The sequence below is a fragment of the Pelodiscus sinensis genome, chromosome 6 (genome assembly GCF_049634645.1).
Source record: "Pelodiscus sinensis isolate JC-2024 chromosome 6, ASM4963464v1, whole genome shotgun sequence".
NCBI lineage: Eukaryota > Metazoa > Chordata > Testudines > Trionychidae > Pelodiscus > Pelodiscus sinensis.
In genome coordinates, this window is record NC_134716.1 from 93,302,955 (window position 1) to 93,328,928 (window position 25,974).

General features: G+C 43.4%; 1 protein-coding gene across 8 annotated transcripts in view; it reads left to right on the top strand.

Moving 5' to 3' along the window:
* The window catches only part of ERCC8 (ERCC excision repair 8, CSA ubiquitin ligase complex subunit), a 60,338-nt gene that overhangs the window by 4,042 nt on the left and 30,322 nt on the right, over positions 1-25,974 (top strand). For 5 of the 8 annotated variants that reach the window (XR_012905020.1, XR_012905022.1, XR_012905025.1 and 2 more), the window contains exons 2-8: positions 6,529-6,624; positions 6,800-6,901; positions 13,379-13,502; positions 15,474-15,596; positions 19,290-19,371; positions 20,062-20,130; positions 22,407-22,473. Coding sequence is in view for 2 of the 8 variants with exons in the window: in XM_075932876.1 (XP_075788991.1) it covers positions 6,529-6,624; positions 6,800-6,901; positions 13,379-13,502; positions 15,474-15,596; positions 19,290-19,371; positions 20,062-20,130; positions 22,407-22,473 (663 nt within the window). In the remaining 6 variants the exon portion in view is untranslated. The remainder of the gene's footprint in view (positions 1-6,528; positions 6,625-6,799; positions 6,902-13,378; positions 13,503-15,473; positions 15,597-19,289; positions 19,372-20,061; positions 20,131-22,406; positions 22,474-25,974) is intronic. The other 3 variants (XR_012905024.1, XM_014579202.3, XR_012905023.1) reach the window with 2 other exon arrangements.

Consider the following 25,974-nt stretch of genomic DNA (forward strand, 5'->3'; position numbering starts at 1 on the left):
GCACCGGCATTATGCCAGCTGTACTCGCGCCGCGGACCAGCTAACCGCCTCGGTGGCGGCGGCGACACCGACGCTGCGGGAAGGGTGGAGTCAACTGGTGACGTCAGGAGTACGTCACCCTCCGGCGCCGGGCGCAGCAGGAGTTTTAAAGGCCGCCCTGTACGGGGGGGGGGGGGGGAAGACCCCTCTTGGCTGCGGAGAGCAGGTCTTCGCGGACCGCCGTGGAGCAACGGGGGTCCGGGAGGTCATCCGGAGAGGAAGTAGCCCAGGGGAGGGCCATATAAGGGCCCCTCACTTGGACAGGTTTCGGGAGGATGCCCCTGTCAACCGGACCCGGACCGAAGCGGGTCTGGGTTCTTTAGGGCCCTGGGCTGGGGCCTGGGAGTGAGGGTGGGCCCGGGCCCCCCTCTCTCCTCCCTACCCTGTACTCCCCCCACCCCCCCCCCCCCCCCCCCTCCCCCTTGGCATAACTGAGGAAGGATGAATTATTCCTTATTTCCCATTCCCCGGAAGGGGGAAAGCCCAGGCTGCGTGGGCACTGTCGGAGAGCAGTGGCCTGAACCGGATAGTATTGCCGCCAGCAGAGCCAATTCCCCCGAAGTTGGCGACAAGCGACGCTGTGGGGGCGGACCGAACCCCTACAGTCACATTTTTTTTTTTTTTTTTTTACAGGACATCTGCTGTGTCAGTGTACCACATGGGTTCAAAAAGGACAGAATTATAGTTGCACAGGCAACAATAAATCTGACATTATACAATAGATTCCTCATGATTTTCCTATTCAATCCATATTATACCAGCAAAAAGTACTTTAATGCTAGTATATGCACTGTTAATGTAAGGGAGGGTTTGCTAGCATAACTATAACAGAATTTTTTCTAGAGAAGACTGGGTCTATGTGAAAACCAATACAACGTAGCCTTGTGAATATGCGGACAGCTTAAAGCTATAAATCCAAGGCATGAAGTTCTCCTTTTCTATCATTCCATCACCTGATTGAGATAAGACTGGAGTTGGAGGAGATCATCTAGTCCACCCCCGCTCTGCTCAATGCAGGATTAAACCCAACTAAATTATTCCAGCCAGGGTTTTGTCAAATCTGGCCTTAAAAACCCTTCTCTAGGCAATAGATTCCAGTGTTTCACCATACTCCTAGTGAAGTTATTTTTGCTATTATCCAACCTATACTTCACCTTCTGTAGTGTGAGAACACTACTTCTTGTTCTGTCGTCACCCACCACTAAGAACAGCCTTTCTCTGTCCTCATTGGAAAACCTTTCTCCCCGCTTTCAGGTAGTTGAAGGCTGTTATCAAATGCCCTCTTAACTCTTCTGCTCTGCAAACTAAATAAGCCCAGTTCCCTCAAACTCTCCTCATAAACCATCTGCCCCACCCAAACCCTAATAATTTTCATTGTTCTCTGCTGAGCTCTGTCCAATTTGTCCACATCCTTTATGGATGCAGAACAATGCAGTACTCCACATATGACTGTACCTGTGCCAAATAGAAGGGAATATTCCTTCTCTCCCACAAATGATACCCAATATGCCATTAGCCTTCTTGGCAACAAGAGTACACTGTTGACTCATATCCAACTTTTCATCCACTGTAATCCCCAGGTCCTTTTCTGCAGAAGTGCTACTTAGCAGTTGGTCCCTATCTTGCAGCTGTGAATTTTTGTTCTGAGTGCAGTACTCTGCACTTGTTTTTGTTGACCCTCATCAGATTTCTTTTGGCCAAATCCTCCAATTTTTCTAGGTCCCTTTGAACCCTATCCCTATTGTACGGTATGTGTCCATCTATCCCCCCAGCTTAGTGTCATCTGCAAACTTGCTGAGCATGCAGTACATCCCATCATCTAAGTCGGGGTGGGCAATAGTTTATGACCAGGGGCCACTTCAGAAATTTTTGAAGTGGCCCCAGGCCACCCCAGAAGGGAAGGGGTGAGGACACTTCCGTGCTTCCCCACCCACAGACCCTGATTGGCCTGGGGGAGTGCGTGAAGTCTTTGCTCCGGCCCCCCACAGAGAGGTTCCTTCTATGCGCCTGCGCCTCTGGCTGTAGAAGGACACTTCACATACTCCCTCTCTTTCTCCCATGTCAATCAGGGCCTGAGGGCAGAGGGAGCATGTGAAGCCTGCCCCCACCCTGCAAGGGAACGCGATGCTTAGAATCACCCACCAGCTAAGGAGAAGCTAGTGATTGACTACAAGGGCCGAGCCCCTTGCTGGGCAGGAGGAGGCTTTGCACACTTTCCCCCGCCCCTAGTCCCTGATTGGCCTGGGGGAGGCGGGAGCATGAAGTGCTGGAGGGCAGCGAGTGAGAGACATGACACTTACAGTCAACCCTGCTGGTTGACTGTAAGTGCTGCGTGCTCCCCCGTACCTAAGCTCTGATTTGCTTGTGGGAGGGGTGTGGCAGGCTTGATCTGGCCTGCGGAGGCCCTTTTGCTCACCCCGATTTAGGTAATTAATGAAAATGTTGAACAAAACCAGCCACTTTGGGTACTTCAGTTAATACCGACTGCCAACTAGACATCAAGCTGGTTTCTATCCACCTTATAGTCCATTCATCCAATCCATACTTCTTTAATTTGCTGGCAAGAATACCGTGGGAGACCATATCAAAACTTTTGCTAATGTCAAGATACGTCACATCCACCACTTTTCCCATTTCCACAGAGCCAGCTATCTTGTTATAGAAAGCAATTAGGTTGGCCTGGCTTGACTTGTTCTTGGTGAAACCTTTTTGACTGTTATTGATCATCACCTTCTCCTCCAAGTGTTTCAGAATGGATTCCCTAAGTGCCTGCTCCATGATTTTTCTAGGAACTGAGGTGAGACTGACCAGCCTGTAGTTCCTCAGATCATATTTTTCTTCTCTTTTTTTTTTTTTTTAACGTGGTGCCCATCTTTTTCCTTTTTTCAGTTGCTTGGGACCTCCTCTGATCGCTATGAGTTATTAAAGATAATGATCAGTGGCTCTGCAATTACATCAATCAACTCTCTCAGAACCCCTGGGTGCATTAGATCCTGGCCCCGGGGACTTGCTCGTGTCCCACTTGTCTACATAATCCTTAACCTGTGCTTTCACTGTGAGCCAGCAGCCCCAGCATGGGGCTGAGCTGCAGGTGGGGATAGGGCCTGCTCCTGGGTAACTGTTTAGCTCTGACTACCTATTAACATCCCTATTTGAGGTACCAGTCTGTGAAACCAGCTCCCATTGACTTCAACTGCAAAAAGAACTCTGGACTCTGATTTTGTGTGTATAAGTTAGGGATGTAATAGTGTAGTTGATTAACCAGTAATCACAAGCTTATAAGTTAATGCTAAAGACTAAAGACTGGTCCCCTCCCCTCGTCAGTAAATTTTTTAGCAGGCTGGCCAGCAGCGTGGCTCAGTTCCGGGTCTGGGACGTATCCCTGCTGTGGCTCTGCATTTAAAGTGCATTAGGAGACAGGAAAGGCAGTCAGTCAGCCTGTCTCAGTTCCAGCTTGCATGGGGTTTGGGAGCTCAAACCCTCCCTGGAAAGGTGCTACTGCCACCCTACGTTACTGCCTCTGTATCAGAGGCAGCATCACGGCAACAGGCAGCCGGTCTGTGAGGGGAGCTGGTTTTTAAACTGGCTTCCCTCACAGACCAGCTTCCTCCTGGCACCCCATACTGCAGCTTCTGATATGGAGGCAGCACTGTGGATTGGTAGGAGGCTCCTCTGGAGTGGGGTTGGAGTGACTGGGTGCTGGCCCCACCCCCGGGGACTATACAATAGTCAAGTAACCTAAGAATTCATGAGATTAATCGACTATTCAATTAACCAATATTTAACATCCCTAGTATAAGTTGTGAATTTCCTTTACTTTTGCTGATGAATGGGATTGCTTAGTAGAGTGTAGATCAGGGCTACTCAACATGCAGCCCATGGGCTGCATGTGGCTCGTGGCCTGTTTGTTTGCGGCCCGCGGTGCAGTTTGGGTTTATGCGAGGGCTCAACATGTTGGCCCACAGGTGGGAGCCAAAACAAAAAAGTAGTCAATATAACGGTCTTCTGTTGATATGTGTTTTAGTAACTAAATTCCTGGACGGTCATTGCTCATTAAAAGTGCTGTCATATGGGTGGAAATCGGGTAAATATTGCATTTTATTAATATCAGCAGAACTGACTTAAATGGGGCCTGCGTGTTGTGTAGTCTTTGTATTCATGCCCATCAGTGTGAAAGAAACTATTTGCACATGTTGCATATATACAGGCAGTCCCCAGGTTATGTACAAGATAGGGACTGTAGGTTTGTTCTTAAGTTGAATCTGTATGTAAGTCGGAACTGGCGTCCAGATTCAGCCACTGCTGAAACTGACCGCCAGTTCCGACTTACATAAGGAATCAACTTAAGAACCCCAAGCGTCCCCAAGTCAGCTGCTGCTGAAACTGATCAGCGGCTGATTCCAGGAAGCCCGGGGCAGAGCAACTCTGCCTCGGGCTTCCTGTAGTCAGCACTGGTCAGTTTCAGCAGTAGCTGACTTGGGGACACCTGGGGCAGAGCAGCTGGGGTGCTGCCGGGTTGGTCCCGTAGCACCCAGAGCGGCGCTACGGGACCAACCGGCAGCACCCCAGCTGCTCTGCCACAGGCGTCCGGAGAAAAGCCTAGTCTGCTGGGGGGGGGGGGGGCGTACTAGCTGCGCGCCCCCCCCCACCCCAGCAGACCAGGAAGACGCGGGCGGCGGACCGAGACGCACCGCGGTCCCGCCGCCTGGGTCCTCCGTGGCTTTGCTCCCAGTCTCCCTGGTCTGCTGAAGACCAGCAGACCAGGGAGATGGGGAGCAAAGCCTCTGAGGACGCCAGCAGCGGGACAGCCGCGGGGCGTCTGGGCTGCTCCGCTACCGGCTTCCCCGAGGCTTTGCAAAGCCGCGGGGGGGTTCGGGCAGCCCAGGCACGCCTGGGCTGCCCCGCCGCCCAAGCCCCTCCGCGGCTTTGCTCCCGTCTTCCTGGTCTGCAGACCAGGGAGACGCGGAGAAAGCCCCGGAGTACACGGGCGGCAGGACTGCGAGGTGCCGCAGTCCGTGTCCTCCAGGGCGAGCCCCGTTCGTAACTGCGGATCCGACATAAGTCGGATCCGCGTAAGTCGGGGACTGCCTGTGTGTGTGTGTGTGTGTGTGTGTGTGTGTGTGTGTGTGTGTGTGTGTGTGTGTGTGTGTGTGTGTGTGTGTGTGTGTGTGTGTGTGTGTGTGTGTGTGTGTATGTATATATGCAACCGCACTTAAGTTGCGGCCCTCGGCATGTGCTAGGAGTATCATTGTGGCTCCCGGGCCTTCCAAAGTTGACTAGCCATTGTGTAGATTTTTCATTACATGGTTGCAGGATTTCTAACTACAATTAAGGAGCTGGGTTTTGTGAATATCACATTTTCATAACTAATGGGAGCTAGAGCTCATGAAACCAACGAGCTGATCAAAAAGTGTTTCTGGTTATCACCTAGTTTTTTCAAAGCTGCAAAACTCATTTCACTTTGCAATAATTAGAAGACATCGGTTGAAATAGGAAAGAACTTTGTCATAGAAATACTATAATAAGCCCACAACTAGGAACTCTCCACATTTGTGAATTTTATTGCTAATAATGTGGCTTTTGGTCTAATGACTGTTTAATATTTTTCTAACTACATAAAATGCTGGGGGATTTTGTGTTTTTCATCTTGGATATGCATTGTGATCTTAGTAACACAGTTTTTTCCTTTATTTGAATTTAAGATCAAGTATCTTTCATCAGATGTTGAGGGAAAGTATAGTTACTTCTGTCATTTACAACAGTAAAAAAAGTCTTGATTGAGATTTACCAACAGTAGCTAGATTAGCATGATCATACAAATTAGGATTAACAAAATAGCCCATAACAAAGTGAATGTTTTTGATGTTTTATTAGCTGATTTTGAATTTTTATCTAAAATAATTTTCATGGGAGTGTGCCATTTTTTTCTTTCTTAGATTTTCCATATCTTCTGTATCACTATTTAATTCTTTGTGATTATCATGTGGTGTTTTTCACATTCATTCTGTGCAACAGAAATCACTTTTTAATTTACTAAAATAACTGGTTTGTCCACTAGGTGTCCTTAGTTTTATTAAATAAACTTTACCAAATTGTGGTGGTTGGGATGCAAACTAACATTTATTAATACACTAGATATAAAAGTATATAGCATTTATTTTCACTTTTTAGTAGTTCTGATTCTTGCATTATTGGCCAGTTTTCATTTATATACTTGACGTTAATTGCTAAATTAAGATCTATAGTTTTCCACCACCAACTGAAGTAGTGTGGAAATTTCAGCCAGTCACACTTATTTTTAGTTCTACAGCAGGTGTGAAAATGTACTTTTAAAATGTAAAGAGTGATAAATTGAATGTATTGAGTCAAAGAATTGTGGCCTCAAAAATTAATATTATTGTTGTACTAAAGAAAAGGTAACATTTTAGAGCTTCCTGATTCTCATTGTTCATGGTTTGATATTTTCTTTTTCTTTTTTTTTTTTTTAAGGGTACTAAGCTTAGAATTAAATAAAGATAGAGATGTGGAAAGAATCCATGGGAGTGGTGTTAACACCCTTGATATTGAACCTATTGAGGGAAGATAGTAAGTAAATTATACTATTTTATGATCAGGTATATTTTATAGAATGTATTTGAATACATAGTTTTAGTCTTAACGTGATTATAACTAACTACTTTGCTGAATGTAAACCTTCATTTATTTTGAAGAGATTGTGAATGTAGGCTATCTAAGCTCATCTTATTTTTTTTTGCTACAGCATGTTATCAGGAGGATCAGATGGAATAATTGTACTTTATGACCTTGAAAACTTCAGCAGAAAACCATGTTATACATGTAAAGCAATTTGTTCTGTGGGCAGGTACGTACCTTTTTTTAAACAAATCACTATAAAATATTTTAGCACTTTTTATTGTGAATTCAATGCAGAATATACAAATTGTTGCATATTAGTATTATATTTCCTGTATAAAACGGATGAGTGTATATATAGTATCAGACAACTTTGATAAAATACACTGTATAGTATAAAGATTCCATAGCATACACAGTTAAAAGTAGAATATATCAATTGTGAAGTTGTAGGTGAAGTTTTGGTGGGTTTGTAAATGTTGGCTACTGTAGTTGTTACATTAATAATGCATGTAAAAATAAGAAACAACTGACAATCCAGTTGTCTAAAACTTTTCATCCAATGAGTTCAATACTATTAAAAGGCTGGATATATTTACAAACACAAAAATTGGAGTCACTCAAAGTTTGTATGTTGCCTATGACCTTAGAGTGTCAGTGACAGTGTCAGCAACAGAATCCCAGTCTCCTGATTTACAGTTCTGTTTTAACTTCTTCAAAGACATATGAAGGAAGACTGAAAGAACTGGACTTGTTTAGTTTAGAAAAGAGAAGATTGAGAGTGGATATGATAGTGGTTTTCAGGTATCTAAAAGAGTGTCACAAGGAGGAGGGAGAAAAATTGTTCTTCCTGGACTCTGAGGATAGAGCAAGAAGCAATGGGCTTAAACTGCAGCAAGGGAGGTTTAGATTGGACATTAGGAAAAAGTTCCTAACTGTCAGGGTGGTTAAACACTGGAATAAATTGCCTAGGGAGGTTGTGGAATCTCCATCTCTGGAAATATTTAAGAGTAGATTAGATAAATGTCTATCAGGGATGGTCTAGACAGTACTGGGTGCTGCCGTGAGGGCAGGGGACTGGACTCGATGACCTCTCAAGGTCCCTTCAACCCTAGTAGTCTATGATTCTATTAGAAAACACTGATTTTCTTCTCCTCAGTTTACAGATTGCTGCTGTGTGTAAGCATAAGGACAATAATGTACACTTCACTGTCTTTTAATAGACTGGAAAGAATCTAAAATAATTTGCAGTTACTTATGAAGTTGGAAAAACTACAGGTAGAACCTCCCAAATCCAGGACTCTCTTGTCTGGCAACATCTGTGCTCCATCAGGGCCACGGATTTTGCTGTAGCAAAAAAGCCCCACAGAAAGCGGGAGCAACACAGTGGCCAGCAGGGACAGGCAGCATTTGGGGAGCCCCCGCTATGGCTGGGCAATCCCAACATTAGCAGGGCTCGGAATCCTGGCAGACTGCTGGTGACAGCGGGGCTGGGTGTTGGGGCAGCCTCAGCCTCTGCTGGGAACCCCTGGCTGAAGCAGGGTTGACGGAAGCAACAGGGTGGGGAGCCATGCCAGGCCAGTGTTAGGGGTGCCAGCAGCAGGGCAGGCCACCCCAAAGAGAGGAGCTTGGGAGCAGGGCAGCCAACGGGAGCACTGACCTCCCCTGGTCCAGAAAACTCCCTGGTCAGGGACTGCTCAGGTCCAGATGGTGCTGGGCCAGGGAGGTCTAACCTGTATTCTGAAGATTCCAGACATAAATTATTTGTGGAATGATAATTTGGAATTTGCCAGGAGCATTTCCTGAATGAGGACAGTCCCATACAGGTTGAATCTCTCTAATCTGGCACCCTCAGGACCTGACTGGTGCTGAACCAAAGAATTTGTTGGACCACGGGCGGTTAATATTATGTAGCAGAATTACCAACACTTCCACTGCTTACTGGGCTCTTAGGAGACATTTAGGGGTAAATTAGAGCTAAACCAAAGCACAGAACACTGAGAGCTAGGACTGTTGGATGTAAAACTTTATGGGACTGCAGGAAACACACCCATGAAAAGTAGACATACAGCTAACTAAAATCATGCTGGACCATGGATGTTACTGTACCAGAGTGCTGGATTAGAGAAGTTAAACCTGTACTGGGAAAAGACAGGCCATAATTTTAACAATTCATTCTTTGGTATTACAACAAAAACTGAGAGAACACTCAGTATATGTGGTACATTTACAGTAGAATTAATGCATCTGAATAACCTAATTACAGGTCCCCAATTATTTGTCAGAATTTTCCTGCAAGTCATAAGGATTTGTTCATTTTATGTATTCATTGTTGTAGCAGAAGCTGCCCATCCTTGCACCTAAGAAGCTGGACCCTCCCACAAGCGAAGCTTTTTTCTATGTCTCACAATAGAGGTTGTCCTTTCCTGCAGGAGTTAGTGACTACAGGCAGTCCCCGGGTTACGTACAAGATAGGGACTGTAGGTTTGTTCTTAAGTTGAATCTGTATGTAAGTCGGAACTGGCGTCCAGATTCAGCCGCTGCTGAAACTGACCGCCAGTTCTGACTTACATACAGATTCAGCTTAAGAACCCCAAGTCAGCTGCTGCTGAAACTGATCAGCAGCTGATTCCAGGAAGCCCGGGGCAAAGCAACTGTGCCTCGGGCTTCCTGTAGTCAGCGCTGGTCAGTTTCAGCAACGGCTGACTTGGGGACGTCTGGGGCAGAGCAGCTGGGGTGCTGCTGGGTTGCTCCAGTAGCACCGCTCCTCGGCGCTACTGGACCAACCCAGCAGCACCCCAGCTGCTCTGCCCCAGGCGTCCTGATTCAGCCGCTGCTGAAACTGGCCAGCAGCGGCTGAATCAGGACGCCTGGGGCAGAGCAGTTGGGGTGCTGCCGGGTTGGTCTAGTAGTGCCCAGAGCGGCGCTGCGGGACCAACCGGCAGCACCCCAGCTGCTCTGCCCCAGGGTCCACAACAAAAGCCTGGTCTGCTGGGGGGGGCACACTAGCTGTGCCCCCCCCCCCCCAGCAGACCAGGGACACAGGGAGCAAAGCGGCAGCGGGGGGGGTGCCTCGCCTCTGAAGCTTTGCTCTGGCGCTGGACCGCTTTGCTCCCGGTGCCCCTGGTTTGCTGGAGACGGTCCCCAGCAGACCAGGGGCACTGGGAGCAAACCCGCAGCCGCGGCGGGGTCCCTGCGCTTCTGAGGCTTTGCCAGAGCAAAGCCTCAGAAGCAGGGGAGCCCCCGCTGCTGCGGGTTTGCTCGCGGTGTCCCTGGTCTGCTGGAGACGGTCCCCAGCAGACCAGGGGCACCGGGAGCAGCTTTTCTCACCCCGGAGCTCGAGGTGGCTGACCGCTGCCTGTGAGCTTCGGGGCGAGAAAGCCCCGTTCGTAAGTGCGGATCCGACGTAAGTCGGGGACTGCCTGTACTGTCTCCCTTTATTCTCATACCTGGATATTCAAAGCCTAGAAGTTGGGTATGTGAACTAGATAAAGCATTAACTACTGCAGCAAAGATTACCTAAAACAGCAGAAAAAGGCCTAAATTGAGACAGGAAAAAAAAGATGATGAAGCATACATCGAAGCATGGTTTAAGAATAGAAGATTATGTTAATATTCTTCAGTCTGTAGGGCTAGGTCTACACATCAGTGTTATTTCAGAATAACTGATGTTACTCCGAAATAACATAGTCTGCATCTACACTGCAAGCAGTTACTTCAACAATGTCAAAATAATGTTGAGCTGGAGGACTTCTTATTCCAATTCCTGTAATCCTCATTTTACGAGGAGTAAGGGAAGTTGGAGGAAGAGTGCTCTTTGTCGGACTTCCTGCTGTGTAGACAGTGCCAAAGCTGAAATAAGCTATTTCGACTTAAGCTAAGCAATTGACATAGCTCAGGTTGTATAGCTTATTTCGGCTTTAGCCCTAATGTGTAGATGTTCCCTAAGTATACACCTGAACAAACTAAAATCATAATTAACTTTAACTTTAAATGAATAAATCCCAGAATAGGAAAGCATCCTGAAGCAAATGTACACTAACGTAAAACATTAAATCTATTACATATTTGACAGAGTTTGTGCATCTGTATGTCTGTTAGTCTGTCCATCCATCAAGGACCCCTCCTAAACAGTAAGAGCTAGGACCACCAAATTTGGTATGCAGCTTCCTCTTATCATAACTAAAAGCAAGGTAAGGGTTTGGTTGTGCCAGGATAATGGAATGTGCATCGTTTGTGATTGTTTCTCATCAAATGGAAAGGGAGGGCTGTAATAACAGGCACAGTTAGACCTGGAATGACCATGGGGGGCAGTAAGCATGGGGGACAGATATACTCCCAAATGACCATGGGGGATTGCAGGCACCCCAACTCCAGGGAGCAGCTGTCAGGCAAGCTACACAGTCTCCTGCTGCCAGTGGCCAGCCCCGGGGAACAGCTGGCAGCCATCCCCGCCCCTTTACCTAACCCTTCCCACACCTCCCTACCCCCTCCTTCACACTGTCCACTGAGTCCTATGCCCCCCACATTTCTGGCTCTGAGCCTCTTGCCTCCCCAAGCCCCTGCCCTGAAGGACCCAAGCAATGCCAGGTAAATCTAGTAAGAGAATAATTCTGAATCTAGCCTGGAACAATGCCATCATTATACTTCTTAGTGTGTGTCAAGAGTCAGTGGCGTATTCCATAGCTGAAAACCAAGCCTGGGCTTATTGGTTAATCTTCATGGTCACACTCAGGTTCTTGTCCCACCTCTAAGGAGTCAACTGCTACCCCCATGCTGCTGCCTCTGTATCAGAGGCAGCAGCATGGGGTAGAAGTGGGGATGCAGGCGGGAGCAGGTACATGTGGGGAGCTGGCTTAAAAGCCAGCTCTAGGTGCACACTGGCTCCTAGGGAACCTCCTGCTGCCCCATGCTGCTCTCCCTGTATCAGAGGCAGCAGCACAGGGCTGCCCGCTCCCAGTGAGACGGCTGCAAGTGTGTGTTTTTCAGCAGTTACATGTTTACACAATTACCCACATTTTAATATCCCCGGACTATGAGAGGGTGTGGCAGTATGTTTCCACAGCAGTTTAGTTCCTCAGAGAGATACATCCTTTATTATTTCTAGCCTTAAATACTAATAGTAAAATGTAATCACATTCATTAGACTCTACCCAATGATATAGTGGGAAATACATTTTTACAAAAGAGAATTAAAATGAGGCAAAGAGCCTACTATGATTTAATATATTGGAATTCTGTGTGAATTATAACTAATTAAACTGGCTATGCTAAAAACTTACCCTAGCTATCCCGCTTCGTGCTTCAAGACATCACAAGACAATTATTAACTGCCTCTGGTTAGTTAAGAAGAGAAGTGTCTAAAGTACTGGTGCTGCAGTGTTCTTCAGTATTGTAATCTGTGTTTATCAGGGGAGCCCTGAATAAATTACTTTGTGGTAATCCAACCTGAAGAGCCCATCGGATCTAAGTACTATGACCGGAGTCGTATCTTTAAGAAAAATTAGCAATTTGCAAATTTTTGAGAGATTAAAAAGTCATGATCATTACTGAAAACTGGGCTTCCATTTTTATCTCATGGTCAAAATTAAACACAGATTCTGAGCCGCATGACTGTGCTTCAGATTGCGATTTTACCAAAAAATCATCTGCCAACTGTAATACAAGACACTTTGCCTAGCCCAGGAGAGACTCATTCTAAGATGACATATTTTTCTCAGCAGACACAGATAACGGCTTAAGTGTTTAAATTTCAGAAGGAAAGGGAAACTCAGATTGTGCACTTCACTTGTCTGTACAGTTCTGCTATTTGTAGCAGTGGTGGGCATGTGGTCCATCGAGGTTCTGCGTGTGGCCCACTAGACATTTCACTTACTGTTGCACACATATATATTTGTCAGTTTATGCTGATTTCTGTCCACATAATCCTTTTTCTACTGGTATTACTAAAGTGACATGCACATACAGCAAGGACCCATGAAGTGAGGTGTGTGTTGATTGCACACAACACTGACTGAGAGAGCTGTGTACACATGCACAGTTAGTTACCTAACAACCACTTGAGATTGTGATCTGTTACCTTAAACAGTTACCAATATCTGAATATATTGAAATTTATTTAGATGCCTGTTCAGATGAAATCAAACAGGACTTATGTTTCAAAATACTAAATTCCCTTAAGTGTTGGTCTGACCTAGATTACTTCTGGAACGAAGACAGTGTGATTAGCAACGTACTAAAATAGTAAAATTTTATAAGGCCTAACAGCGCTTAAGTCATAGTTGTGATTTAACATTACCAATAGCAAATAATTAATTGTTAAAGGGCCCAAACCTGCAAATTTGAACATATTATTATTACTCCTCCATGGAGTCTCATTAATATCAGAATTTACCAGGGTCAATTTGTTTGTAGGGTCAGGGCTAAAATGATAATTAAATGTCAAAGCGACTACAATTTCAAGAATGACTACAAATTTTGGTATCTCGGTATTTGAGCTCAGCAAAAGATCAGTTCCAAGGTGATTCAAATTGGTCGCTCAGAAATTGAGGCACCAGAATTACTGGTCACTTCTGAAAATGTTGGCATAGTATTTTTTTTAAAAACTAGTAAAAATATTTTTTTTTAACAATACTTGGTCAACTAGTATCAAATCAGAGATACACAGCTAACCTTAATCAGTGCAATTATATTATTTATTATACAGGAGCCATCCTGATGTACATAAATTCAGTGTAGAGACAGTTCAATGGTACCCTCATGACACTGGCATGTTTACATCAAGCTCATTTGATAAAACCCTGAAAATATGGGATACAAACACATTACAAGTAAGTAATTACTAATTATTTTAATAACTTCTTATGGTCTTAACTGTGTGATGTGCTGAGCATCTGATTTAAGGTGTAGTGTGCTTAATTTCCGTTATGCTCAGTGAGAGTTGACTTACCATTCTGAAGATAAAAAATGTCAGGTTGGTAGCATTCAAAACTGTAGGTATGGAGTACAAGTGCAGAAGTTGAGGCGCTTGTATACCTGCCAGTGTGCCTTAGCATTGTTTTTCAGAAACCACTTATGTCCCCCATAATATGGTAGTTCAGAGTTTTTGTGATTGATTGCTTGGTTTTTCTGCTTAACCTGCTAATAGAAACGTGGCTTTTGATGGCAGACTTGTTTTATATACATTTTTCCACCAACAACTGGTCCTGATAGCGCAATTTGTAATTATAAACAATGTGGACATTGTCTTTGATGGCTTAAATCTTTTGCCATACTTGAGTGGGAGTGGAGTTGTTAAGCATAAAACAATAAAGTGAGGGAAACCATGAGGAAAAAATACTAACCAAACTGTCACGACTTACTTAAGGTTTACACATTGCCAGCTATTAATCTCCTACTAAACTCTGTCTTCTAATAATTGATATGAACTTTGGACTGTGTTTAATCTATTTTCTTACATTGACATTGTTTGTTTATCAAGTATATTGCCTCATGCATTATGGTGAGAACACAATGGTAACTAAAGATTCTGTCATGCTAAGGACAGAATAGGCTCCAGCCTTTTAACACCCAAGATAAGAATGTAAGGGCAACCCAGGGTCTGCCCCATCTCTTGCCAAAGCCCCACTCTGATTCCTCCATCTTCCCCCTGCATCCATCACTTTCTCTCTCCCACCCATACTCACCTTCACCAGTCTGAGAAAGGGAGTTGTGGTTCAGGAGAGGGTGCAGGATATGGGTTTGGACTAAGGAGTTTGAAATGTGAGAGAAGCTCTGGGCTGAACCTGAGGCAGGGGCTAGGATGCACAAGCAGGTGAGGGTTGCAAGCTCTTGGAGGGAGTTTGAATGCAGGAGAAGGCTCTGGAATGGGGAAGTGTTGAGCTCTAGGAGGGGGTTGGGAATGCAGCAAGAGGTATGGAGTGCTGGCTGTGGTCGTGGGATTGAGGTGCAGGCTCACCTAAAGTGACTCCAAGTTGGTGGTGCACTTGATAGATAGAAGCAGCTTGCAGAGACCTCTGCTTCTACTCTTCCCCAACGCAGGAACTGGTCACGTCTGAGAGCAGCATGGTACCAGAGCAGCGGGGGGGGCTACGTTATCGGCAGCCCCGCTACACCTCTGGAGATCATGATCAACTGGGAGAGTCTCCAGGATCGACCAGTTAATTGCAATCAACTAGTTGGTGACCTCTCCAATGGGCAATATTTTTTCACTTAAATGAGATGTGAAAATTATTTTCTAAACCTTTTAAAATTTGTAATGTTGAGATGTAAACTTTTTTTTGTACAGGGAGGACATAGTTTTGCTTTTTTGTTATTTAAAGTGTGTTGTGTGTTTATCAAGAACCAAAATGTTTGAAGTCATTAAGAAAGGGAGAGAGTATAAAACAGGAATATTTTATTGCATCTATATAAATCCATGGTTTGCCTACATCTTGAATACTGTGTGCGGATGTGGTTGTCTCATCTCAAAAAAAAAAAAAAAAAAATCTTGACATTGGAAAAAGTTCAGAAAAAGGCAACAAATTATTAGTAGTTGGGAATGGCTGCTATAGAAGAAGAAAGTAATCAGACTGGTACTTTGCAGGTTGGAAAAGAAATGACTACTGGGGATGTGATCAGTGTTTACATACACCTGTTAAAATTCATTTTGATTTAAATTCTATTTTCTTTTATAGAATGTTAAAGGTAAGTTTTGTGCTTCTAAACAGTTAACAAAAGTGGTATTAGTATCAAAAGCAAATTAACTAAAAAGCTTGGTAAACATTATGTTGCTAGCTTTTTTTTTTTTTTTTCTTGCTCAGGAGGTGACCGTGGGAGGAATACAGGGCTTCCGAAAGAGCACATCTGCTCTTCCGAAAAAGATTTTGGAAAAGCAGATACGTTCCCTGGACCCTGTGGAGTTTTTCCAGGATAGGTTTTGCAGGGTTTCCACAGCATTTTCCAAGCTCTTACTTTCCTGCTTTTTCTGTTCAAGTTTGGATTGCCTGTTGCCCTGCTTGGGCTTTCCAGTGCTCCGTTGCTTGTGTTACTTTCTATATTTCCTAGTTTGTTCTATTACTAGTGAGTCTAGCAGCGGGGCATGCTGTTTAAACCGTCTCGCTGCCATAGACATTAGTTGCAAAATCCTAGGCTTTTTACTACTACAGGAGAGTCTCGCTTATCCAACCTTCGCTTATCCAACATTCCGCTTTATCTGACATAGCCAGATAAATCCTGGGGTTCGTCGAGAAATCCCCAGCCAGCCTAGAGCAACGCGAGCATTCAGTCCCCAAGACCAGCGGCCTCCAAGGCCAGCGGCCCCACGCTGCCATGCCGCATGCAGCCTCCCCTGCTGAAGAGGCTCCAGCCGCAACCCCTGAAAGCAAAACTAAAACCCCACGTTGCTGCTGGACGCCTACCATGTGACCGGGCCCATTTCCCCTCCCCAGCCGCTGTGGTCCCTTGAATTGAAGCATGTGGTGGGCGATTGAGAGTCCAGCCCACAGGTTGGAGCCTCCTGCCGGTGCTGCTAGATCACGGTGCAGCTGGGGTCATCCCCATCCCCACCTGTGCACGCTTTCCAGGGTCCCCTTTCCTCCCTGCAGCCCCCGGGCGCAGGCCGGGAGAATAGCCACCCTCGCTGCTGTCGCTTTGGGCGCTGCTGCTGCTAATACCCTTCTTGGCAGCCTTCAAGCGGAACATCCCCAAAGTGCTGCCGCCCTTCACCCGTAGCACCCGAATCAACTACAGGTAATCTGTACTCCATATTATCCGACATTTTCATTAATCCGACTACCTATCGGTCCTGTTTAGGTCGGATAATCGGGACTCTATTGTATTACTATTTTTCAACGCTTCAGTTTCTGCTATGGCTCTAGAAGTCCGTGTTTCCCCACACTCTTTTTTTTTTTTTTTTTTAACCTCATATGGCCCTCCTTACTTGGCAATCCAACAGGTCCATATTTCATCTAACTTTGGGGGGACTTGAAGGGAAGGGATATGGTTTGTGGTTTTCTGTCATGTCAGATCACAATTCCAACAAAGAATAACAGTTCGCTTGCTTACCAAATCAGTGGTCAAGGTCATCCCAATGGGTTCCTGACAGGTCCTCTACTCCATCAATGATGATAAACTTTCAGCTTCATGTGTGTGTGTCTAACGCATTAACCATATGCAATTAGTCAACACAACAGACTCCAAGAGCTCCCAGAGACCACAAATCAAATAAGGATTGAAAGCACCAGAGTAGGTTTATTGCCAAGTGTCATGATTATGAGGGTTAGCCAGCAGCCTGGGGACTAAGGAGTTAACTACACCTAGCCAGGTGGCGTGGCCAATAGGAATGTAGGTAGGAATTTCAAACTGGGACATAGGAATTTGGGTTTTTCCCTTTTTTGTCTCTGGGAGTTCCTCTGCAGCTACAGAAAGGGACAAACCTCTCTCTCTCTTTCTCCCTCTCTTCCCCCCCCCCCCCTTCCCTCTCCTTCTCTCCAAGAAACAATTCTTCACTTTCTGTAAGTAGGATAAAGTTTAGATAAATCCATTAGGTTTTATTGTTTAAGGTTTGGGTATGGGATCTGATGTCTGGTACTGTTTAAAAGATGTTTTGGATTTTCTTTGTAACTAAGTTCTAGGCCCATGGAGTTTCTCCATGTGTATATTTTGTTACCTTTCCATCTAGTCATTATGCTTGCAACAGGAATATTGTTGTAATAACAAAAGTTTTCTCTTTTCTTTTTATTAACCTGGCATTGGTTAATTGTGTATCCTGATTTTTATTTTAGGGGTGAGATTTCCCAAATGATCTTTCGGCTGATTATGTTTTTAATTTTTGGGTGGTGGCAGTGGAAGTTCTATTCCCAAAATCAATAGTTTTAAGATTCTGGGTGAAGTTTTAGACCAAAGCCTGGTAGATAAAGCTTTGGGGTACACTTGCTGGCCCCCACTTCTGCATTTATCGTGCCGGAGTGGGGAAGGAGCCATGACACCAAGAGAGGTACAGTAATAGTGGTCAGCAAACAGACTCACCGCTGCACCACTATACATACATATGCCATGACAATGGACTAACACCCAAGAAAACATTCTGGATTCTAGTGTTCCCCTCATGATCAGCCGACAACCAGCCTTTGGAGTGCTCTTTTATACACAGTTACAAACAACTTGCATATCACTTCTGACATATCAGGTTGCCACCATTAGGTTGCCACTATTAGCTAGTTTCCACCCCTTACCTCACAAAAGGGGGGTTTCCACTACAGTTGATCATGTTGTCAATTCAGACCCTATCCTGAACCTGGATCAGTATGTATGTTACTTGTGGGGGAGTGTTGGTACCAAGATGTTTCTTAACGAGGTGTTCTGTTACGACCCCTCTGGAATGTTCTTACAACCTGGGCCTAGTACCTCTTAGGTATGAGTATTTCTGTATTATCAGCTCTGTTCTTACCAATTTCTGAGAGCATGGCCTGCCTTTTGTTCACAGCTTAACTCTGCTTTATATTAGCAAAGTCTTGACCTTTGCTGTCTAGGTCTCGGGTCTCATACCCGACCTGTGATACGTAGGCTTATGTTTCAGACCCTCATTTTACTTTCTCACTAACATTTGAATCTATTCCAGTTTTTATTATTTCGGTTTTTTAAAAATTAGAATTTTAAAGAAATCTTATGCAGAAGGATTTCTGTTGAAAGAGAGGAAAGAATTCAGTGACATAAGGAAGCAATACTTTCATAGTTTCCAGTTTTCTCTGAGTATTCAGCAAAAATTACTGTGAAAACTATACAAGATAGTAATTTAAATTTTGAAAATGACTTATCAGAGACTCAATAAAACATTGCACAACTATGTAGTTTAAAGGACGTCTGTTCTTCCCATGAAAATCTTAGGCTGAATTTGGTCATATCAAAAAATCAACCTATTTAAATGATAGTTTTGAAAACCCAGCACCCCTTCCTGTACCCTAATTTCCATCCAGATCCTGCACTCACATCCCAGCCTCCTCCCCTAAACCCCACTCCTTCACTCCAAACCCCTTGGCACCAGCCTGGAGCCCCTTCCTGTACCCCAACCATAGAGCCCACACCTTCAGCCAGAGCTCTTATCCGCACAACCCTGAGCCATGTCCCACACTCCAAACCCCTCAGCCCCACCTTTACCACAGATTGTCCATGTGCAAAATGAATGTTGTCACACACCATCTCCATATGGATGCACATAACAAAATTCATTCCACACATGGACATAAAAAATTAGAGTGCAAACTGTTAACAGCTGCTGCTGGCTCTGGTATAAGACATTTTCTTTCTTTCCTATTATTACTGATTTCCATTTCCATACCCCATCTTCTTCCTTGATACCTTTTTTTTCCCCTTTGCAACTCTCTTTCAGAGCATTTTCTTCCATGCTTTAGTGCTCTCTGCTATGTTAGCTCCGTGCTCCGCTAATACTGGATGTTTAGTTCATGTAGCATGACTATTGGCATGATTAGGAACTCAGTCAGCAGTTAGCATGTGATCAGCCTTATAAACATTAACTCTAACTTGAAAAACACACAACCAGTTTTAAAGAAGAGTTTCAAATTCTCATTATGGTATTAATCAAGGGGCAAAGCTGATACTTGTTTTCTTTTAATTACTAGCCTGCAGATGTATTTACTTTTGAGGGAACAGTTTATAGCCATCATATGTCTCCAGTTGCCACTAAGCATTGCTTAATAGCAGGTATGTTTATACTTTTAAGAAGTTCTTCTGTGTTGTAATAAGAGGCAAATGATTCAAAATTAGTATATTTATTTTTCTTTAATGACTTTTTTCATGTTCAGTAGTAGTCAAGTATTTTTCAAGCAAGTAATACCAAATAGTTCAGAAAACTGAGATCATTTTTTAAAAATAAAATAATTTAATTTGGGTTTATACTGTGTAGGATACCCCCTTTGCATTTCTGATATGAGCAAATCACACATCACTGAATTTTTTTGGTTCAGTTACAGTGTTTCTAAATACACACAATTCAGTTAATACAGCTAAATCAATATTTGGTCTTGAGAGCTATTGGATTTGAATGTGTACTATGTACTGTAGGTATTTACTTTTGACTATTAGTAAACAAACTCTTTAGAGAAGGAACTATATTCTTAATTTATAAATCTAGGAAAAAAAAGTAGCCTTGTTTCCCTAACAACCTTTAAATACAGTAATATGGAAAATTCAGTAGAATTGTATGCAGAGATTTTGAAAATACAAATCTATTTTAAAATTCATTTCAACTACAATTCTATTTGATGGTAATTTGATCAGTGCAAAATCTTATAAAGAAACTATCAGTTTCATATCTTTGTAATTAGACTTCTTAGACTTTTTATTCTTTGTTAAAAATTGGTATTTTATATTGTCTTATTTTTCTTGTTACAGTTGGTACCAAAAGCCCCAAAGTACAGCTTTGTGACTTGAAGTCTGGATCCTGTTCTCAAATTCTGCAGGGTACTTTTTAGTCTGAACCATAATTTTTAAACAATAACTACTTTGACTAAACCAGCCAGTGTAAAGAAACTCTGTAAACAGTGTGTTCTTTGTAAGTAATGTGACTAATGTGCTTAGTACCAGTTATGAAAATTATACTGTGAAAAAGGTCTTTCTGTATATTATTCTAGTGCTACTGAATTGGAGAACAAATATTAATTAAAGAACAGCAATCATTTTAGATCTGTGGACATTTTCAAAATAACTCTTAATTTCTGGAGTACAGTAAACTTCCGATAATCCGGCACCTTTAGGACCCAGGGGGTGCCGGATTATCAGATATGCTGGACTATCAGAAGGAGGGGCTATGAGGGGTCTGGAGTGGGGTGGGAGGGGATGCCACCCCAGACCCCTTATAGCCCCCCCCTTACGATAGTCCGGCTCTGCCCCAGGCGTCCTGATTCAGCCGCTGCTGGTCAGTTTCAGCAGCAGCTGAATCGGGGATGTCTGCAATAGAGCAGCTGGGGTGCTGTCAAGTTGGTCCCGCAGCGCCGAGGGGCGGCGCTACGGCACCAACCCAGCAGCACCCCAGCTGCTCTTGGGGACACCTGGGGCAGAGCAGCTGGAGTACTGCCGGGTTGGTCCCGCAGCGCCAAAGGACGGCGCTGTGGGACCAACCCGGCGGGACCCCAGCTGCTCTGCCCCAGGCGTCCCCGATTGAGCTGCTGGTCAGTTTCAGCAGCAGCTGAATGGGGGAAGCCTGTCCGGCTGCCCCAGCACTTCTGGGTTCCTGATGATGCCAGACCATCAGGAGTCCCGGAGCATTGGATGCCGGACTAATGGAGTTTTACTGTACTAGCTAACCTTAAATCATTCTAAAGTAGCTAGACATGTTTGAAATCAGTTTGAAGGAAAATAAAAGCATGCTCTAAGGTATTTCTGTTTGTATGACTCAGACTTCTTTAGTCAAAATATTAATTAGGTGAGCCAAAGTGTTATCTAGTTAATGTAGTTTATTTTTAAAAACAAATTACAAGTTGTTGAGATATAGAAGTTTTAAGAGACTTCTGGGCCTATTTAATTTACCATTTCGTTAAAATGCAAATTCCATACAGCATCATTAGAGAATAGTAGACTCTCTTTCTGGTGAAAATTAACACAATTGTACCAGTAGATTAATATTTGTTTCAAATGTGTTTAAATGTGTTTTTTAGAACCTCAAGCATTATTATACTTGTGTTTATGGTGATTCTGTGTGGGTTTTTTTTTACAAAAATCTTAGTATTTTTAAACAAAATATTGTTTAGGGCATTTGTATAGATTTACTTTCTGTAAGACTCTTAGGCTTCAGAAGCTCAGGGAATAAGATATTACTCGATATAAGGATAGTAGTATCTGAACCTTAAAATGTATCTAATAATGACTCTGAAAAGACTCAGTGTTTGAGTTGGCAGTTGGCAATAGAAAAGAAACACTATAAGGGAAATATAAATGAAATGTTGAATTTGATGATACAGGTGTACAGAAGTAAATCATGTAAGTAATTCTTGGTTATGTGACCAAACATGTCTGTATATTAAATAACCTTCATTTTAATCACTCTGATTATTTGCTTGTTTATATCCATTTTATTTTAAGGAGCTTAGTAGCAACCCTATATTTAGATTGTCTAACACTTGCTATTGTTTATAGATTTTTCTAGAGCTCAAAAACCTCTACAGTTTGTTAATAAATGTATTATATCACCACCCAATAAGCAGTGCATGAACCTCATGCTGCTAAGAAATTGAAAAAAACCCCACACATTTAACTTCAAATTTAGGATGTTGGTAATGAGTAGAATAAATAATCTAGATATAGGCATGATGAATACATTTACATATATTTTTTTTTAAATCTTCAATAAAGCACAATGAAATAGCTAAATAAAAACAAACACTAAATAGTTTTTACACGTGTTTATTTTAAATATTACTGTTAATATTCTGTAACTGAATGAAGGAGTCTTAGTAGCTGTTTGTGCTATCCTTTTGTTAGCACAGCTGTAAAATGATAAGCTTATCTGGGCTAGCAAAGTATGGAGGTAACCTTAGTATTCTTCTTATCACTTTCAGCTGAATGCATTTCCACCCAAGCAGAGGTGGAAAATAGAAGTGTAAACTGCCAATAACCCAAAATAAGGAACATGAACACGCTTCCCATATACTCCAAATTAATACCACAGTATTGGTTTTAGTAGTAAATTGATAAACTAGTCAATAAGTTACCTGAAATTTCTCATGGTACCCCATTTCTAGGTCACAGACAGGAAGTTCTGGCAGTGGCCTGGTCCCCGCGTTATGAGTATGTCTTGGCAACTGCAAGGTAAAAAGTACTTCTGTAATGTAACTAAGCAGTAATATGGGTTGTAGAAAGAATTGCAAATGAACTCATTTGATTAGAAAAAAAATATGATGACATCTATACAGTTTAGTACGCAATTGAGGTCAATGCATTAGTATTTATACCACCTTTACACTGTAGGTCCTACATGAAAAAATTACCTGAATGCTGGTCTACTCTTAAGTTATGTCAGCATAGCTATGTAGGTCAAGGTATGAAAAATAACCACCCTTGACCAAAATAGCTCTGACTAAAAAAAACCAAACAAATAACCAGCTACATCAGCTACATCAGCATAGTTAATATAATTGTGGAGAAAATGCTCTTAAATTGTCAGGAAAAAAAACTTCTAGCGTAGGCTGTATTTGTACAAAAGGACTCTTCTAGATAAAGTGTAAATATATTCTAAAATTATAAGTTAAGTTTATGCATGGGTGGCAGGCATAAAACGCATGGAGTTAGCAAGTGATGCAGAAAATGAGGTTGTGGCACACAGTCATGCTGGAAGGGCATAACAAATGGAGTAGTGCAGGAATCAGTTTTGGGAACAATTCTGTTAAATATCTTCATCAGAGATGATGGCATAGAAAGTACAATTACAGAGTTTGCAGATGATACCAAGCTGGGAGGGATTGCAAATGCTTTAGAGGATAGGGTCATAAATAGAAATTATCTGGACAAACTGGAGAAATGGTCTGAGGTGGTAAATAGGATGAAGTTTAATAAGGACAAATGAAAAGTATTCCACTTAGGAAGGAACAATTAGTTTCACTTATGCAGAATGGGAAGTGACCGTCTAGGAAGGAGTACTGCAGAAAGGGATCTAGGGATCAGAATGGACCACAAGCTAAATTTTAGTCAAGGATGTGACTAGGGATGACAGCATGTAGACTACACAATTAACCAGTAAGCCTAGGCTTATTGGTTTCTTGTGTCAACTACACGCATTCCCTCTCCCCACCCCCACCCCGACCTTTCTGCCTTTGTTTCAGAGGCAGCAAGGAGGGACAGGAGCCGGTACCCATGAGGAGCTGACTTAAAAGCTGGCTTTCTGATAGAGGCAGAAGTAGGAGGTCACAGGGGGCTCCCCGGGAGTGGGTTCAGAGCGCACTGGCTGCCATCCTGCCCCCAGGCACAATTGAATAGTTGTGTAGCCACTGAGATTTCATGCAGTTACACAACAATTCAGTTACACAATATCTAACATCTCTAAGTGTGACACTTGCTAAAAAAGCAAACATGATTCTGGGAAGCATTAACAAGAGTGTTGTGAGCAAGACACGAGAAGTAATTCTTTTGCTCTATTCTGTACTGATTAGGCCTCAGTTGGAGTCTTGTGTCTAGTTCTGGGCACCACATTTAAAGAAAGATGTGGAAAAATTGGAGAGCACACATAGAAGAGCAACAAAAATGATTAAAGGTCTAGGAAACATGACCTATGAGGGAAGACTGAAATAAATCGGTTTGTTTAGTTTGGAAAAGAGAAGATTGAAAGGGGACATGATAGCAATTTTCAAGTACCTAAAATGATGTTACAAGGAAGAGGGAGAAAAATAGTTCTCCTTGATCTCTGATAGTAGGACAAAAAGCAATGGGCTTACATTGCTGTAAGGGAGGTTTAGGTTGGACATTAGGAAAATTTTCCTAAATCTCAGGGTGATTAAACACTGGAATAATTTGCCCAGGGAGGTTGTGAAATCTCCATCATTGGAGATATTTAAGAGCAGGTTAGATAAACATCTATCAGGGATGATCTAGATGGTGCTTGGTTCTGCCTTGAGTACAGGGGACTGGACTTGATGACTTCCAAAGGTCCCTTCCATTTCCGGTATTCTATGATTCTACAATATGGGATATGCAGGGGTCTTTTTGTCTCCTTGTTCTCCCAACCAATTATCTATGCAGATGGTAAGGTCCAGAAGAATATTTACGCCAGCAGGGTTGCAGACCAGTTGATCTTTTATTTCTTCCTGCAACTCCTGCTGAAACTGCTTCTGCTATAAGGCAGCAGAAGTATGCTGGATAGTAAGTGACTGTGTTTTGCCCTGCTCGTCCCCTCAGGGCAGCCTTGGTCATTCAAGCACAGTGTGGATCAACTGAAGATAGTTGACATTGATTGAACAAAGGCATATATGACCTTTTACCACAGGGAGGCCCAGACTAATGTGTCTCCTGTCAGCAGGCTAGTAATTAAGTTCATTTTGACCTGGTCAGAGACATAAATTTGGGGATACATTGGAAACAGAAGGCAGCATTAGTTCATGAAACTGCAACTGCTGTCATTTGCCATCTCGCGGTTCAGGTAAAGTTATTTCAGGCCTCTGTTCAGGGCAAGGCACTGCACATTGTGTTCACAGCACGGCGTTGTCAGTGCTGGTGAGAGCAGTCTTAAAGAACCATGAATCACAATGATAGATACTAAAAGTGCAAGCAAGCATAAAAAAATAAAAAGGACATGCACAAATGGTCATCTTCTAGTAACTTCAGTTTGGAGTCAGCATAAAAAGAAAAAGGGAAACCAGGATTCTTCGAGGAGTGAGCCCTTTCTCTCCCCAGGTGCTCTACCTTCTGTGTTTGAGCGCCGCTGCACCTCTAATCAGAGACTTAGGTAGCAGTGCCCACGGTTGGCTGTGCATGCGTGACACCAGCGTGTGACATTTGAAATGGCTGTTCCGAATGTGCAGCCACAACTGTTTGTTCAGTTCCTTCTTTACCATCGCTAGCTTCAGTCACAGTTTAGCAGTCGCCCTTATTATTCATTTGAAAAGAGATACTGTTAATAGTTAAGACTTAAGCATTCATTTTCATTATTAGTTGTTCTATAGTAATAGTTTTAAAAATAATCTTTCCCTCATTGTTATAGTGTAGTTAGGTAGGTAGTGTACTTTTGCGGGGCCATCTGGCAGCAACCACTTTAAACTTTCTTTCATTGGGACATGCCTGGCTCACCTGATTTTAAGAGGTATGTGAACTGCAGACTCTCCATTGCCATATCAGAAGGACACTCACATGATGTCTGCTGCTTGGGTGAGGAGCACTCGACAGATCAGAGCTCCCACTGCAAAAAAAAAATCACTTTGTGAACGAGAGAGTCTAGATAACTCCAGCTAAAAACTATTCAGCTGAAGAAGATCTCTTGTCCTGTCTCTCATCCTGAGCATAACGCACTGCCCAGGCAGCCATCCCCCAGAGAGACATTAGAGAGAGTGGCTCCCACCTGGTTGAGCCCAAAAGATCATGAAAGGGCTCAAGCGCCCAAAAAGAGATCGCATTCTTCCTTAGGAACTGAGTCCCCCTCAAGGAAGTGCTTTCTCCATAAAAAATCTGCCTCAGCACTTACAGCACCTAAAGCGCCAGAAAAACAGGCAGCTAATAGAGCCAGCACCAACAAGAACCAAGACCCCAAGAAGATGGTCCATTCCTCCTCCTCCAAGGCACTGATGGAGACCAAGCAAAAAGGTCAAAACACCTTTGGCAACGGCA